Source organism: Crocuta crocuta, unplaced genomic scaffold (assembly GCF_008692635.1).
Source record: "Crocuta crocuta isolate KB4526 unplaced genomic scaffold, BGI_CrCroc_1.0 scaffold113, whole genome shotgun sequence".
Lineage (NCBI taxonomy): Eukaryota > Metazoa > Chordata > Mammalia > Carnivora > Hyaenidae > Crocuta > Crocuta crocuta.
In genome coordinates, this window is record NW_027530368.1 from 5,504,120 (window position 1) to 5,521,356 (window position 17,237).

At 39.6% G+C, this 17,237-nt stretch overlaps 1 protein-coding gene across 1 annotated transcript in view; it reads right to left on the reverse strand.

Moving 5' to 3' along the window:
• Window positions 1-13,378: 13,378 nt before the first annotated feature.
• Window positions 13,379-17,237, reverse strand: part of ANTXR1 (ANTXR cell adhesion molecule 1) — a 217,487-nt gene continuing 213,628 nt past the window's right edge. Inside the window, exon 19 of the mRNA XM_077766377.1 lies at window positions 13,379-17,237. This exon is cut by the window's right edge and continues 76 nt beyond it. Within this exon, the coding sequence (XP_077622503.1) occupies window positions 17,133-17,237 (105 nt within the window). The 3' untranslated portion in view covers window positions 13,379-17,132.

A 17,237-nucleotide genomic window follows, 5' to 3' on the forward strand; every position in this document is an offset into this window, starting at 1 on the left:
GGTTTCACAGAGGAAATAATATTTAAGCTTAAATAATAGTTCCCCAGATTGACAAGGGAGAGGGAAGCCATTCTGGGAAGAGGGATAAGAGGTATCTGGAGTCATGACAGAGCTTAGTGCTATCAGGGAACATCTGATAATTCCGTGTAACTGGATAGAGCATAGGTGCTTGTGCAGGAGTGATGAGAAGTGAGACTACAAAGTTAACAATGGCAGCTAACATGTCTTATATGTACAATTATCACACACATTTACACATGAGGAAACTGAGGCACAGGTTCCCATGACCTTAAGGTCCCTCAGCTAGTAAGTGGGGTAGCTGGGGTTGGATCCCTGGCAGAACTCACTCTTTTTGTTTAAGGTTTAGATGATCAAGGGGTTTGTTAAGGAGTTTGGGCTTGTTTTTACAAACAGGCCCTAAGGTAGGGGTGAGACATGATCAATGTTGTCTTTTAGAGACATAACTCTGGAGCCCCTGTTTGGAAGGCAAAGAGAGAGAACCAGAGAGCAAATTAGGGGATGGTTGCACTATGTATCAGGGAATGGATGATGGCTCCTGAATTTAGAAGGGACATGGGACTGCAATGGAAGAGGTTATTATTTATTCCTGAAGAAAAATCAACAGAACTTGGTCACTAACTAGATGTGGGAATTAGGAGGTGATGGGGGGTCAGGATTAGGTGGCTGAGACACTGGTGTTTAAGAAAAGCACACTTTGGAGACGGAAGAGGAAGAGGATGTGCCATTGAGGCAACTGTATCATATCCTGGTAATCATGTCCAGAAGTGGTTGGAAAGATGGATCTGGAATGGGAGACATCTGTATTGGCACTACAGATTTAGGAGCCACTAACCCATAAGGAAAATTGAGATCATGGGAATGGATATGGAGAGAATACGTGGTACAAAGAAAGCCATGGGCAGAGTCCTGTGAAGCATAAGAATTTATGAGGACTGTGCCTAAAAAGCTGGTTGAGGACATCCTTAAGAAGAGGTGGAGGGGTGTGGGGTGGTGGGAGAAGTTAGGAAGATTCTAGAACCGCCTCTGGGCAGCTTTGGTGTGCGGGGCCAGGGCTGTCAGGGAGGCAGCCTTAGGGCAGAGTCAGATCTCCGAAGGGCAGGGGGAAGTGGTCAGGGTGAAGCAGGGATGGAGAGAGGTTTTTCCAGAAATGAGGACTCCAGGGGGGAACAAAGGAAAGGGAGGATAGCATTCAGTTGGGGCGGAGAGAGGGCACTTGACTAGAGTTCAAGGACCGAGGGCACCATAGAGGGTGGCTGAGGGAGAGTCGGGAATGATTCCAAACTGGCCCCTCTTCTCTCAGCTATTTCCAGCCTCTAGTTACTCAGGTGGCTGCCTGTCGCTGCCCTTATAGATCCATGGCGTTGAATCTGGGTCCCTGAAATGCTGATGTGTACGTTTACATCCATATATTTGGCTTCCCCTGACCCCAGGACAGATGTGGAAACAGTAAGCGTGGGCAGCCAAAGTAAGCAGAGAGGCTTACAAATCCAAACCTCCTTTCTGTTTTCACTGGAACGTCAGGACCCGACTTCATTCCTCCAATCTGTTCCAGTCCAAAGGAAAATGGGCCACCTCTAGTCCCACATTTTGGAGCAGAGCGTGACGACTCCATGCCACATGCCCGATTGGCTGGTCTGGAGCACCACACATCCTGGTGCCCGGCCCCTCCCGAGGCCTCCTGCCAGACTCCACACACGTGTCTTGATCATTTTCTGAGGGTCTCCTGAACCCCTCACAACAGCCCATCTAGTAGATATTATATTGATCTCACTTGCAACTAGAAAAAAAGGAAACTCAGGATCACACAAATACTAAGTGGGAGAAGTAGAATTTATTTTATTAAACTTTTCTTTTGTTATGAAATACTTCAAACACACAGGAACATTCCAATAATACCATATGATAGCTCTATAAGACTTTAACCTTAAGCCACCCCTGCATCAGATTTTTAAAAGAAAATATTAACAAATCCAGTTAAAGCTCTCTCTATCTCCCTTTCTGATGTTTTTTTCTCCTCCCTCTTTTTAGAAATAACTACTATTTGAGGTTGATGTTTATTATTACTATGCAACTGTTTATATTTTTATGCATTGAGCAATCATCCATTGCTGGTCTGACATGAAGGGATCATATCCTCTGAAAGTTCAGTGTTTCACAATTCCCTTCCAGTTCTGTTAAGTCAGGGTTCTAACTCCTTAGCTCCCTAATTGGAGTGTTTAAGTCAATTTCCTTACTTCCTTTGATAATATTTCAGGCTTTATTATGGGTAGTTTGTCTTGCTCAAGTCTTTCTTGCCAAACCATTCTGTGTAGTGAATGAACCATGAACAACATTTTCCACAGTGCAGAGGTGGGTGCAGAAGGTGGGGGGAAATATGGATCAACCAAGTCAGAGGACACAGGAGCACCAGAATCTTCTGGACAATGCTTGCCACAGTCTCAGGGTTTTTTCCACTTCTTCTCAATGAGTTTCTCCCATGTGGCAGAAAGAACTCTCCTAATATTAAATCCTATGGGAAGTGGAATGTTTAAAGGTTTTTGAAGTTTTTTTTCTCATGTTTTGCCTGATATTTTCCATGAGTCAAAGACAATGAAATAAAGAAAAATCACAGCCATCTTCATCAGTGAAGTTCTTCACTTGTAGAACAGTGATGTATCATGTTTTCTGCGGAATTCCAGGATGTCCAGAATTTTCTGCAATGATGGAAATGTTCTATAGCTATGCTGCCCAGTACAGAAGCTCTTAGTCAGTAGTCAGATGTGGCCATTGAGCACTTGAAAAGTGGCTGGTATGACTAATGAACTGAATTTTAAGTTTTCTTTAATTCTTAAAAATAATTTAAGTTAGAATAGTTCCATGGGTCTAATGATTACTGTACTAGACAGCAAAGTTCTTAAGGATTTAGACCAATATGTGTTGGGAGAGTTTCAACAAGTCTTCATGAATCAAATGAGTTCACATTAAACTGCGACTGATTTATTTGCTTTTTTCCCCCTGAAATCTGAAGTTAATGTAAGAAACTGGATAGTTTAGAAATGATTGTACAGACTATTGTTTCTCCAAGCACTCTGTTAATCTGTTGTTTGTAGTCAGCATATCCTTGTGATTCTGTTGCTGTTAATAAGTACCAGGTATTGGTGGCACATCTGCCTGCACCCCTCACTGTCCCTTGCCTCATAGCTCACTCAGTCCACATCATTCTCCAGCTCCTGATTCTGACTTTGTAAAATTCAGGTTGTCCTTAGTCTTCCTCCGCTCTGGCTCAGCCTTGCTCTGGGAGGCGGGCAAGACTGGAGACCAGGGCCAGATCTGATTACAATCCTGGCGCTAAACTCTGTCCAAATCAGCTTTCATGTCTTTAACTTGTATTTTGAAATAATTTTAGATTTAGAAAAATGTTCCAAATAGTATAATGGTACAAAGAATCCTGGAGTATGTTTTTCATCAGGTTCCTATGTGTTCGTGTGGTTAATGTTTTACCACGTTTGCTTTATTCTCTCTTCCCTTTCTGTATACCTATATCTACATCTATATCTGCATCTGTATTTATATCTATTATCCATCTGTGTGTGTGTATATATATATATATATATATGCACACTCTGTATATACACACACATATACATATATATTGGTATGTGTATACATACATATACACATATACATACATGCATATGTATGTATTACCTCCCCTAAAAACAGGGACATTTTCTTATGTAACTATAGTATAGTTATCAAATTCATAAAATTAACACGAATAAAATACTATTATCTAATATACCAACCTCGTTCAATTTTTTTCCAGTTGTCCCAATAATGTCCTTTATAATAATAACAACAACAAAAAGCTTCTGGTCCATTTTCCAACCGAGTATCACAGGCTGCGTCTCTTTTCTTATCTCATTACTCTCCTTAATCTACAATAGTTCTATAGTCTCTCTTTGTCTTTCCTTGGTCTTGGACATTTCTGAAGAGCACAGGGCAGCTATTTTGTAGAATTTCCCTCAATTTCTGTCTGTCTGATATTTCCTCATGATTCGATTTCGCTTATACATTATGGCAAGAATATCACGGAAATGATGTGTCCTCAGTACATCCTATACAGAAGCTCATGATCTGTTTTTCATCTGTGATTACTTTTTGAAGGTGGTATCTGTTACGTTTCTCCATGATAAAGTTACTATATATTTGTAATTACTAAGAATGTCTGATGATGTATTTTGAGACTAAATATCCTGTTTCCAAATCATACTCTTGCTCATTAGTTTCAATATCTATTTATCATTCTTGCTTGAAATAATCGTTATTATTGTGGTTGCCAAAATGCCAACTGTCTAATTATATCATTCTTTCTGTAGTTGGCATTTATTTGTGGACATCTATTTTGAGGAAGATTTTTTTTCTTTTTTTGGGGGGGGGAAGATCTCTCTCTCTGTCTCCCTCTCCCTTTCTCTCTCTCTCAGTTTCTCTCCCTCATTTACTTTATTGCATATCTATGTTCCAGGCTTATCTTGCACTTTTTTTGTGTACCAACCCTGGAATAAGTCATTTCTTCAAGGACCAGCTTTCATTTTGATGATCACATGTTGGTTGAGCGAACAGAAGACAAAAGCCAAAAGCCAGCGTAACAAGCGGGCAACTTAGTGTACGAATGAACTAGAAATATATTCTACCTCACTCTACCATCCCTCCTAGGAATAGCAAGGAATAGTTTGCTTGCCAGAGTTGGGTTAAGGGAGAAAATTTTGTATTGAGAATTCTTAACCACAGGCTGGCACTAACTCAAATTTGTAACCCAAATTGTCACTACCTGCATGATTCTGAATACCTTTACGTTAGAATTTATTTTAAAACAGTTCTGGATTGGTAATGATTCCAGATATTTGGAAGACGCAAACATAAATTTTCTTTGGTGAAATGCAGTCACAACACAAACCTCAGAGTTTTCCATGAATAAAGTTCTGAGGAATGTGGGCTCAGAGTCAAAGTCAAAAAGCATTTAAGGAGACAGGGCACCATACACAAAACTCAGCAGGAACAACAAACCACAGAATCAGGCCAGCAAAGCTTTCAGATATGGGAATTATTGGATACAAAATGTAAATTAATCATGTTTAATATGTTTAAAGAGAGAAAACTGGTAAGGTACAGCGATTATAAAAGATGAACAGGCACACTTGAAAACCAACAAAAAAGAACTTTTAATAAAAGACAAATGTAAAAATTGAAATTAAAAAACCTAAAATGAGGATTTATTTATTTATTTATGTATTTATTTATTTTTTAATAGTTTATTGGCAAGTTGGTTTCCATATAACACCCAGTGCTCATCCCCACAAGTACCCTCCTCCATGCCCANGTCCGTGTGGTTTTGATTTGTGTTTCCCTGATGAGGAGGGACACTGAGCATCACTTCATGTGTCTGTTGGCCATCTGGGTGTCCTCTTTGGAGAAGTGTCTGTTCATAATCTTCTGCCCATTTCTTCACTGGATTGTTTGTTTTTCAGGTGTGGAGTTTGGTGAGTTCCTTATAGATTTTGGATACTAACCCTTTATCTGATATGTCTAAAATGAGGATTTAAAGAGAAAATTAGATATAGGTGATACACTGATGAACAGGAACAGAGATCTGAAGAAATGGTCTAGAATGCCTAACAGAGAGATAAAGAGGTAGAAAATATGAAAGATAGGTTAAGAGATATGGGGGACAGGCTGAGAAGGTCTAACATATATCTCAGTCTCTAAGGAAAGGAGAGAGAAAGGAAGAAAGGCAGTTTTTGAAGGAATAATGGCTGAAAACGATTCATATTGATGAATACATACATGCATACTTTATTTAGATTCAGGAAGCCCAATAAATTTACAGCAATAGAAACAAAATTGTCCTTAGGCAAATAGCAGTGAAACTGGGGAATACCAAATACTATGGACAGTAGCTGATATTCCCAGGAACTGGGGGTGGGTATGTCATTTGTCAGCCTTGAGGAGGGGATCTGGGCAGAGTATCCTACTATCCACTACACATTTTTATAATACTAAGAAAAACAGGTTAAAAATGTATTTATAGTATTATTTCAATATTTTACTTATTATTATTATTATTATTATTATTTTAAGTAGTCTCCATATCCAACATAGGGCTCGAACTCATGAACCTGAGATTAAGAGTTGCTGTGGTCTACTGACTGAGACAGCCAGCCAGCCACGATTTCAATATTTTAAAATGGGCATATATATATATAGAGAGAGAGAGAGAGATAAAGGACTGAGAGAAAATAAACAAAGATGTTTAAGAGGCTTTGTGTTGCTGTTGAAATAATGGATAACTTTCCTTTTCCTCCAACCTGTATCTTTTAAACACAGACACACACACACACACAGACACACACACACACAGACACACACACACACACGCACATACAATCTTAGGTAGTTTATGGTCTACATAAAGCCACACCACTGATTCCTCTCTATGAGCTGTTCAAATCAGTCAGAAAGTGAATGTCAGTGTCCTTCAGTAGGTGAATGGATAAACAGCCAGACAATGGAATATTACTCAGCAATGAAAAGGTGAGCTATGAAACAATGAAAAGACATGGAGGAAGCTTAAATGCATACTGCTATGGGAAAGAAGCCAATCTGAAAAGTCTGTGCACCGTATGAGTCCAGCTATATGATATTCTGGAAAAGGCAAGACTATGAAGACAGTATAACTGTCAGAGGTTTTCAGGGATTCAAGAGGAGAGAGGAAGCAGGATGAGGAGGTGAAGCACAGAGGATTTGTATGCTGATGGAACCACCATATATATTCCGCCTGATACTGTACGATGTGTGGTGGATAAAGGTGCATTTGTAACACAAAGAGTAGACTCTAACATTTACTCAGAGTCTACTCAGACTCTAATACTGATTTATCAATTACAACAAATGTACCACACTAAGGCAAGATGTTAATAATAGGGAGAACTGCGTGCAGCAAAGAGGGGATATGTGGGAATTCTCCACAGTCTCTGGTCAATTTTCCTGTAAACCTAAAACTCTTCTGAAAAGACAAAATCTTTTGATTAAAAAAAAAAAAAAGAAAAAAGTGAATATCAGTTTCTGTTCTAGAGGCAGCAGCATTAGCAATTGTTGAGACTGAACTTAATAGATGGTGTGCTCAGCTGGCCAAGGTGAGGAGATCTCCTTACCCTGGGCTCAACAAAGCCCTTTCAGGTAATTGTGAAATATCAGAAGATAAAGCTACAAATAAACAGCTGCTTTACTGATGGGTGCATTCATGAGGATCACAACAACTTGACTGCTGATTCTGGATTCTTGCTGTTTCCTCAATGAGTTATTACACAATTGTTGGGTCTTGATCTATGCATTTGTAGAATGGCAGGGAATCCGGTCCTAAGACAGGACATCTGATAAACAAACGAGGCAAATTGGAGTGAATTCTTCTGGTGACTGCCAGGGCTGGCGCCTTTTTTTTTTTTCGTTCCTTCTGGCACCTGTCCTAAGTTCCTGGCATCTACTCTTATTTTTCCTCCCAGACCAACTGCAAAAAAGGACTTGACCTCAACTGACATAGAATGTGGAAGAATGTTGTATGCATTGAAAAACAATCCAGTAAGCTGATGAAGTTAATGAATTTTTATAGGAATTCATTCAATACCACCCAGTGAGAGTCCATGCTTTGAATATTTGCTCAAAGGCAATGGGGAAATGAGAACTTGCTTATTACCTCTGGTTCTTGAAAGAAAACATTGTCTCAGATACAATTTCCATTTCTATTGTTGATTTGCATAAACATTTAGACATATTGAGATTCTTCATTTATATGTTTATTTAAGTAACATTGGTTAACTACCATGTGACAGGCACCAATTGTATAGAATTGTTACCTGAGAGGCTACACCAATCTATGTTCTAGTATAGTGCCTGAGTGTGGGGGTGAGAGATCCCTGTTGCTTTTTCTTTCTTACTCTCACCTTGACAACTCCTGCCCTTCCATTTTTCTCTCTACCCTTTTTTCGCTTTTTCCTAGGAGTTGAGACCTGTCTAACTGGTAAGATTAAAAGAACCTTTCATTCACAGGACAGTTCTTCTCAGGGCACAGTCACTATTAATTAGAAGTACTTCTCTTGTATTCTCTTTTAAATCTATTTTCCTATGCAGCAGAGATAGAAATTTCATCTTCTCTTCCCAATTCGATAGCCCTTTATTAAAGAATTAGTCCTTGGTTGGGGCCCCTGGGTGGCTCAGTCGGTTAAGCGTTATGATCGACTTCGGCTCAGGTTATGATCTCACGGTTTGTGGGTTCGAGCCCCGCGTTGGGCTCTGTGCTGACTGTCAGCTCAGAGCCTGGAGCCTGTTTCAGACTCTGTGTCTCCCTCTCTCTCTGACCCTCCCCTGCTCACGCTCTCTCTCTCTCTCTCTCTCAGAAAAAAATAAAAGAATTAGTCCTTGGATATTCTACCGTTATCATAAAATAAACTTCCATATATTTATAGATCTGTTTCTGAAAATTGTTCTGTTGTATTACCATATACTGTCTATATTGTCCATTTTCTTTTCTAATTAAAACTTAACAAAATTTTCAAAATCTTGCTAGGTGATTTATTGGCCATCATTTGGATTTGTAGATTATTTGTGAGAGAACTTATGTCTTTTCAGTCTTAAGTCTTCCCATTCAGGAATGCAGTACCACTCTCCATCTAGTAAGAAGAGTTCATAAATTTTATAGTTGTCTTTCTATAGGTTTCTTACATTTTTCAGTAGGTTTGTTTCTAGTTAGTTTATGTATTTGTATAATTTACATATAAAATATAAGTATATAATATGACTATATAGAATTTATATATAATTTAAAAATATAAACATGTAAAANGTAAAATTGGTATTTTTTTTTCCATTATGAATGGATAGTTTTCTAACTGGTCATGGTCAGTGATGGTGCTGATCATGTACCTGGCCAGCTCACTGGCCTTTTTTTACTAGTTCTAATCAGTTTTAAGTTGATTGTCATGGAATTCTTAGGTAGCCAATTATATTGTCCAAAAATAATGACAGTTTTTTACTTCCTGATATTTATAATTGCTTTTTAATTTTGTTTGCATTATTGCACTGGCTAGAACCAAAGGTGAACAATAATGATAATGGTTAGAATCCTTTCTTCTTTTTTATTTTGAAGGGAATACTCCTAGCGTTTTGACAAGTATAATGTTTGTGCAGGTCTCTGGAGGGTACCTTTGATCAGGTTAAGGAAGCTTTTTTTTTCTTCCCCATTCCTAACTTGCTAAGGGAATTAAAGTTATTTTTAAAAATCAATTACCAGTTACTATTAATTAAAAACAAGAAAATATACCCTGAACATAGTGCTGGACAGGATCTCTTCTTGTTTACTAATGGTTCAAAATTAAATAAAGATAATTATCTTTTAGGAACCCCCTAAAAGCAAATATTGAGAAACCTATACAAAGAGTTGAACATCAAAATGCTATAAGGAACAACAGTCTCAGCAAGTAACCTCGGGGTGGGGTGGGGCCTGTTCAGAGTGAGCATTCGTTTTGGTAGTTTTGGGGGCCCTTGGAAATACCTGACAAGGGTCGGGCTGGAATCAAATTCTCTTGGAGCTTGGCAGGTCATATTCCTCATAGCAGCGATTACATCCTTGGAGGAGATACAAACGTAAATGGGTCTGAAAGTCTGTTCAGCTTTAATGAAACATAGGAAGCAAAAGCACAGACGTTGAACATGTGTTAAACAGACCCTGACCATGTGTCTGCGTGAGCACCGAGAGGTGATCACTACACCCAGGTCTGTCTGCACAGAGAGGAGAAAAAGCAATCAGCAGAGGCATTAGAAAGGAGTATCTGTAGCAAAAGCTTACATGCTTGTTTGAAGCAGGAAAGAAGATTTATCTTCTAAAGAGATGACTTAAACCTACACCTCTCCCCTTAAGCATGGGTTTATTCACCTGAGGTTTTATACGACCATTTGAAAGGAAAGGAAGTAAACAATGTCTGGTGTCTGTACTTTCTCTCAGCTCAAGGTCATCAGCTGTCAGTACTGTTCTCAGCCAAGGCGTACTCAAAAGTATGGTTATTGTCACCAGAAAAATAGTCCCTTGGTTCTTTTTTTTTTTTTTTTAAGTTTTATTTGAGAGAGACAGAGACAGCGCCAGTCAGGGAGGAGCAGAGAGAGGGAGAGAGAGAATCGCAAGCAGGCTCTGCGCTGTCTGCATAGAGCCCGTGATGGGGCTTGAACTGAAGAATCGTGAGATCATGACCTGAACCGAAACCAAGAGTTGGGACACTTAACTGACTGAGCCTCCCAGGCGCCCTGGTTTTGTTATATGCTAGTGACTATATTACCATGCCTGATGTCTTTAGCCAGGGGGACATGTAGCCGAGCTAACCTCCCAAACCCTAGTTTATCTGTACCCTACTTAATTCTAGGTGTTGGATTGCCAGAAAGTATGCAGCCTCATTCGCTACCTCCTCCTTCTTGCCTCTCTTGTCTGGAATTGGCTCCTCTTGTCTTCCCTTCCACCCCTTGGAGCCTGACCTTTGAATACCTCTGTGGACCATCCGCAGCAGAGACGGGTGGGTTCCTTTTTGGAATCCACCCCAGCTGGGGAAGAGCCCTTTCCTGCAAGTTCAGATGAATGTCAGTGCTTCTGCATCACCTCATCTATGAAGCGCTTTGTGCATTCATGTGGAATGATTACCCGTTTCTATAAGATCTTGGTTGGAAATGAAGATTATCATTAATTTCAAGCCAGTCTCTTAGAGAATCTATAGGTGTCCTGTAAGTATTTTCAAGAGTAAAACGAAGCAAAAAGACAAGTGGTCCGTATCCTGCAGAGTTGGGGTGGCTCAGAGGGAGGGGAAGGTTAAAATGTTTGTATTTTTTTTAAAAATGTGAAGATAGAGAGCTGTAATGCTTCCATGGCTCTTGGGGGTGAATTTTTGAAAGGAACTAGTGATGCATGGCCTAGAGGTGGTCTGTCTTATGACTTCTCTCTCAGAAGAAAATGAATGTTTTCTGGGCTCTTAGCACTCATACCCCACATTTCTTGTACTTTTAAAATGTTTTGCAGGCTGAGAACAAACTGAGGGCTGATGGGTGTGGGGGAGAGGGGAAAGGGGGTGATGGGCATGGAGGAGGGCACTTGTCTGGATGAACACTAGGTGTTATATGAAAACCAACTTGACAATAAAGTCTTTAAGAAAAAAAATAAAATGTTTCGCAGGGCACCTAGGTGGCTCAGTTAAGCATCTGACTCTTGATTTCGGCTCAGGTCATAATCTCATGGTTCATGAGTTCAAGCCCCGTATCCCACTCTCTGCTGTCAGTATAGAGCCCCCTTCAGATCCTCTGGACCCCTCTTGCTGCTCCCCTACTCGTGTTGTCTCTCTCTCTCTCTCTCTCTCAAAAATAATAAATAAATAAACTTTAAAATGTTTTGCAAGAATGCAAACCACTTCCCTACACAAAGAAGAATGTCTTTTACAAATTGCATTTATTTTAATGTTTATAAGCAACTAGCAACTAAAGATGCCAGTTAAGGTACTGAATGTACACAATTAATTGAACATCTTTTAACAGAACTTTGTTTTGAGCTCTCAAGTGACTTAGGCAGAGCTTTGTTAGCTGCTGTCTTGTAAATATATTGTGAAATGATATTTAAAACTAAATAAAGGAGATGTTGCACAGTTTTGACCTCCAACAATTAAAATGGTCCCATTTTTAGTAGAGATGAAGAATCTATATAATTGACCATTTGAATGTTGCATAAAAAAGGGAAGAATCAGAGATTACACCCGGTGGAATTATAAGGCTTCTAATTTGTTTAGGTATAAATTTGATGAGGATGTGGTGGTTCAAGCCAACACAATACAGCTGTAATCAGACTAAAGTAACACAACAGTTGTAATCAGAGTAAACTCATCTGTTTTGCGGATGCCAACTCTATAGCCTTATACCCAGTGTTTGGTAATTGAAGCACTTAGACCTTGTTTGCAATGTATTTAGAGGGACAGAGTGTTGTATTGGTTGTTCTCTACCTAAATGAGGCTCCAGAGAAACATTTATCTGAGGGCAGAACTTTGGATTTAGCGATGAAAAATTGTAGATCTGCTTAAGTTCACAGTCAGCACCTGATCAATGACCTTATTTCTGTTGTTTGTGCAGCTTACTGCAGTGGAGCATTCCTCAGGGGAGTTGAAGCGATTTCATGAGAAAGTTGGTTGGTAACGTAGGCAATATACAGGATTTAAAAATCCTTCATATCATACAGTAAACATTTTTTCCACTTCTAGTACTTTCCTTATTTTATTTGTTACACTTAAATTAAATACAGCTGAAGTTAATTTTGGTGTTAAGGAGTAAGGTAGGGCTCCAAGTTTTCTTTTTCCTTCCAAATTGCTAGCCGGTTATCTCAAAACCATTTAATGATTAAGAATGTAATTTTAAAATGTGCATGTGCCCAAAAAGCTATGAAAAAGTAAATACTATTGCAATCTTGGAAAAAGTTGTGGGATGGTTTTCTGTTTGCAGATGGTTTTATTCCAATTAAGATGAATTCAGGGCTGAAAGAGGACTTATAAAAAAAAAAATTCAGGAACTAGCAAGAGACACTGTTACATACACAAAAAGTTAAATGAAGGAGCTGAATTGAAGATGCTAAGAAACAAGTGGTTTGTATCAGAATTGCAGATATAATAAAAAATATTTTGAGATGTATACGGAAGGAAAGGTATTTACTGCAGCACTATCTGTAATGCTGCCTGGTTTCTTGAGCATCTGCAAACCTCTGGAGTCCTTGCTCGGAGAATCAAATCGGCCATGGCCACAAATCTTGTTACAGGCAGCTAGACACAATCCTGACTGACCCAGTACATTTTTTTCTGTGTGCTTCTTCGTCTCCACTTTTTACACTTTCATTTGGCTTGGATTCCTTTTTAACGTTTAAAACTGTTACTAGAAATAAAGTAGGGGTGCCTGGGTGGCTCAGTCAGATAATGTCTGATTTCCAGCCCAGGTCATGATCTCAGGGTTTGTGAGTTTGAGCCCCATGCTGGGCTCTCTGCTGTCAGGACAGAGTCCTCCTTGGATCCTCTGTTCCCCTCTCTCTCTCTGCCCCACCCCTCTCGCCCCCTCTCTCTCTCTCTCTCAAAAATAAATACACATTAAAAAAAAAGAAGTAAAGAATATTTTGAATGTTGGATAGCTAAGAGGAAAAAAAATCACAATAATCAAGACAGTAAAGAACTTCGTGGAAATATAATAATGATTTCAGAAATATAATTTGCATAACAACAGTCATTTTATTATCATCAAGATGTTAAGTAGTTGAACAGTCTACACTTTATTTTTATAACAAAGAGACAAATAACCAGTAAAAGAGATGATTTTAGGATTTTATTATTATTTTTTTAAAAAAAGCAACTTCCAGAGTTTGTCATTGTGCAGGTTAGCCCAGTCTCTTATAGCATGGGACAGTGATAACTCATTTTTTTTTTATAACAATGACTCACTGAAGACCCATAACTGTCTTCTGAATTATCACAGAAAGAAGAAAGAATTAGAGGAAGAGTTTAATGTTAAGTGTATTTAAAACATCATATTCTAATTGTTTTAAATTGGTTATCCAAGTATGATAATATAGTAGAGCACAGATAACTAGAAAAGGCAATTGACTAGAACACCTCATTCTCATCTGTGTGCATTAACAGGCTTTTTACTGCATATATCTTCATATAGTTTGCAAGCGAATTCAACCCATTTTACACAGCATTAAATTGTTTTTACTGAGTTGGCACTGGGCTGAAACTTGCTCACTATCTCAGAAGAATAATTATTTTTTTCCTAGTTCTTTGGTAGGCTTTTCTCTTCTGACAGTGTTTGGACTCTCGTGTTTCAGAGGCATTAAAATCATCTCTGCCCATTTTAGTGATATTTACAATGAAGTTACCCATGGCCAGATATCCAAGAATATTAATTAATTTGTCCACCAGCTCTGTTCTTGATCTTGGTAAAAGTGAGAGCTTTTCCAGTCTCACTGGAGTACGTGCAAAGCTCCAGGCTAGAAACTGCTTATGAGCTGGTCTTCAAAAGAAGGGACCACAGAACTCAAGGTTCTTATTAATGCTGTGCAAACAAGGGTCTCGTCATTTCGGTAACTATTTGTACATTTCAAAAAGCAATACAGTCATGGGAAAAACCAACAAGCACAGCTTGGTAGAATAACCTGCCATGAAATATCACTGGCTTTATAATAATTTACTACAACTGTTCTTTTTTATTCACACTGGATAGGAAATGCTTCCATCTAACACATGGAATACGAATATATACAACAAAAAGTTGGCTTTTATTAAAAAAAAAAAACTTCACAAGGACAATAACATGGGGTTGAAACAATAGTTTTGTGCAGTTTCCTGATCACAATCATATGTCTGCTGCCTTTGACAGGGAATGATACAAGTACTGATAGATTTTATAAACCAGTTAAAGGATTTTCTTGTCTGTACTAGCCTACTATTGCCTTGTTCATACAGTCTAGAAGTTCCACCTTCTCAACTGTAATTCTAAAAGAGTAGGGATGATATGATGAGTCAGTTTCAAGGACAAACCCTACTAATCTTCCTCAGAATCATCATATATTTGCAGTTCCCTATTCATCAAAAAGTTCACCAAAGCATCGTGGAAACTGCACAGGGCTTCCGACTGATGTGCTGTTGAGATCCTGAATGTTGCATTTTCACATAATGTCCGCCATCTTGTATGATGTCAGCATCTTGGCTTGAACTTTCTTATGGACGCAGTGAGTCATGGGGCTAGTGGTGTGGGGTGGACTGTTTTGTACTGCCAGCAGTCAAAACAGTTGCCATGGGCTCAACGTCTCTACACTGTGAGCCTAGGGAACCCATTCTCCCATGGAATGGTTTTCTGGAGTCCAGCAATGTCACTGCAGTTGGCTGAGACATTCTGGCCTCTGCTTCATGAGGGACTATACTAAAGAAGCAGCCTAGTGTTCTAAAAATAGACAATACAGGCTGGGTTGAGGGGATGGCAAAGGGAGATTGCTTTCATAAGTCCTGGAAACCATCTCTGATTTTAGCTCTAGGAGATGGCTGGGAGATTCTTAGGAAGTGGCAGGTTGGGAGAAGGGCTGGTCTGAAGTATGCCTGGAGAAGTGTCAGTTTGGCATTAGCACTGAAGATTTAGTGCCTGTGGTCCCCCACTAAGGCACTCTGCCTAGATCTGTTTTCCCCTGGTTGCATCTTTTATGCCCAAGGGTTCCTCATTCCTCCATGCAATTCTAGTTTCTTTCTGTTTTCTAAAGTGGGGATGTTAAGTAGGACTCATCTCCCTCTCAATTCTGACTGATGAATGGCAACTCTTTGGAGTTGTGATCAGAGGATTGTGAAGAAATTGTTGGGCTTTATGGATGGTGCTGTGATTGATAAGTAATGTCTGCCATGGCTAAAAGAATTGGTTTTTATGGAATGCGTGCCAGGTCCTTATGTCTCTAAGTAAGGTGCAAGATTCAGTCTGGCTTAATGGATTCTTAAAGGATCCTTGGAGACCATAACCCAAAGTGCTAGGTTTATATTTACTTTATGTTCTGCTTTGTTCCAGAAAAGATTTAAGACTTTGAGCACTTTGGGAGAGGAATTTCAGTACCCGTGGAAAGCTGGAGGGGAAGATAATTTTGAATGGGATGGTACAGGAGGCCCTGAACAATGGCCCTCTGTTTTTACCCTGGTTGATGAAGCCCAATGTTTAGAAAGTGATTATAGGGTTTACCAATGACAACAGATTCAGATAGACTTGGAGGAATGGGGTGGATCCCAGGTCTCGTGGGAATTTCAGGCAGAATATCTAGTGTATTCCTTCAGGGTTGACAGCTGACATTTATGAGTATGTTGAAAAGCCAAGGAGAAACATATTTGCATCTACACATACATGGCTTGTTTTGCAGTTAATTAAAGAACGTGGGGATGGTTTCCATACTATGTTACGACCCTTGTCTCTCAGTTGTATTAGAAATCTCCCATATACAACTTTACTAAAAAAGAAAGAAAAAAAACCCCAGCAAAATTGTATGGTAGGTGCTAGTGATGCTATTTTGGGAAGATCAACTCATGCTTGTCTCTAGAAAATGGGATCAGTCACTTCTTCATATCTTAAGTGATTTAAACTGAAGCCCAATCTTGATTTTTAAGATGAATCATTAACAGATTGCTCTTCAACAATGCCATGTCTATTGATTTAGGGGACTGTGTCGGGCCAAAGCCAGCCACCCCTAGCTGCTGACGGCCTGTGGGTTTAGAAACTGTCTGATGCTCTCATCAGTACTCGCCTGTCAATGCACACACCTGATTTCACTTACACAGCAACGTGGCAACATACCTTTTTCCATCTGTAAACACCTGCTCTCTCCCTCACTTGGAAACTGGGAGAATTTGAAAGGAAAATAAGGCATATGTTTTTATTCCTCTGCAAATCCCAGACGAACATGCTTTTGTTCAGATACCTGTCAGATACTTGTCTGAGGTTGAGTTTCTTGCCACAATGGAGACCCAAGCTTTTCCCAAAGTTGTAGGCAAAGGGTTTTCACTTTCTTGGGTGAGGATTCCTTGGTTCCTATGCCAAGGGTCCAGGGGGTCAAGTGATGGAGGTGGATTGGGGGAGGGAAGGCAGCATTTCGAAACCCAGCAATGTTATTTCTCATCCACCTGACTCTGCATTTCACCCTCAGAGAAATGATTTTCTTATTGGTCTCCATGAGACACAATCCCATTTAGAGCATGTCAGCAGTTTCACTGTCTCTGGAACCTTCTAGAGGTGATGGCTGGCTGGCTATAATTGTGACTGTAGTTGCCTCATTATTTGTTTAGAGGCATCTCAAAAATTTCTGTTTCTTTCTGCTGATCACAATTGTCGATGTATTGGCATTACAAACCAATTTTTAAGGTGTGTGAAGATCAGTGGGCTTTATCACCACTCATTTCCAAAGCGGAAGCCTCCCCTAACTGGAAAGACTTATTCTAACACCACAGAGGAGCCTCCTCCCCAAAGTTTCTAAGAGCCCAGAGCATGAACTTTGGGTTCTAGACAGAAGGCCTGGGAGGAGGTCGGGAGGGGGGTGGTGCCCTGTTTGGAGGTGGAGCCTGAGGAGGAGGGGGAAGGGTAGAAGGTGGGGAGGGAATGGGAGG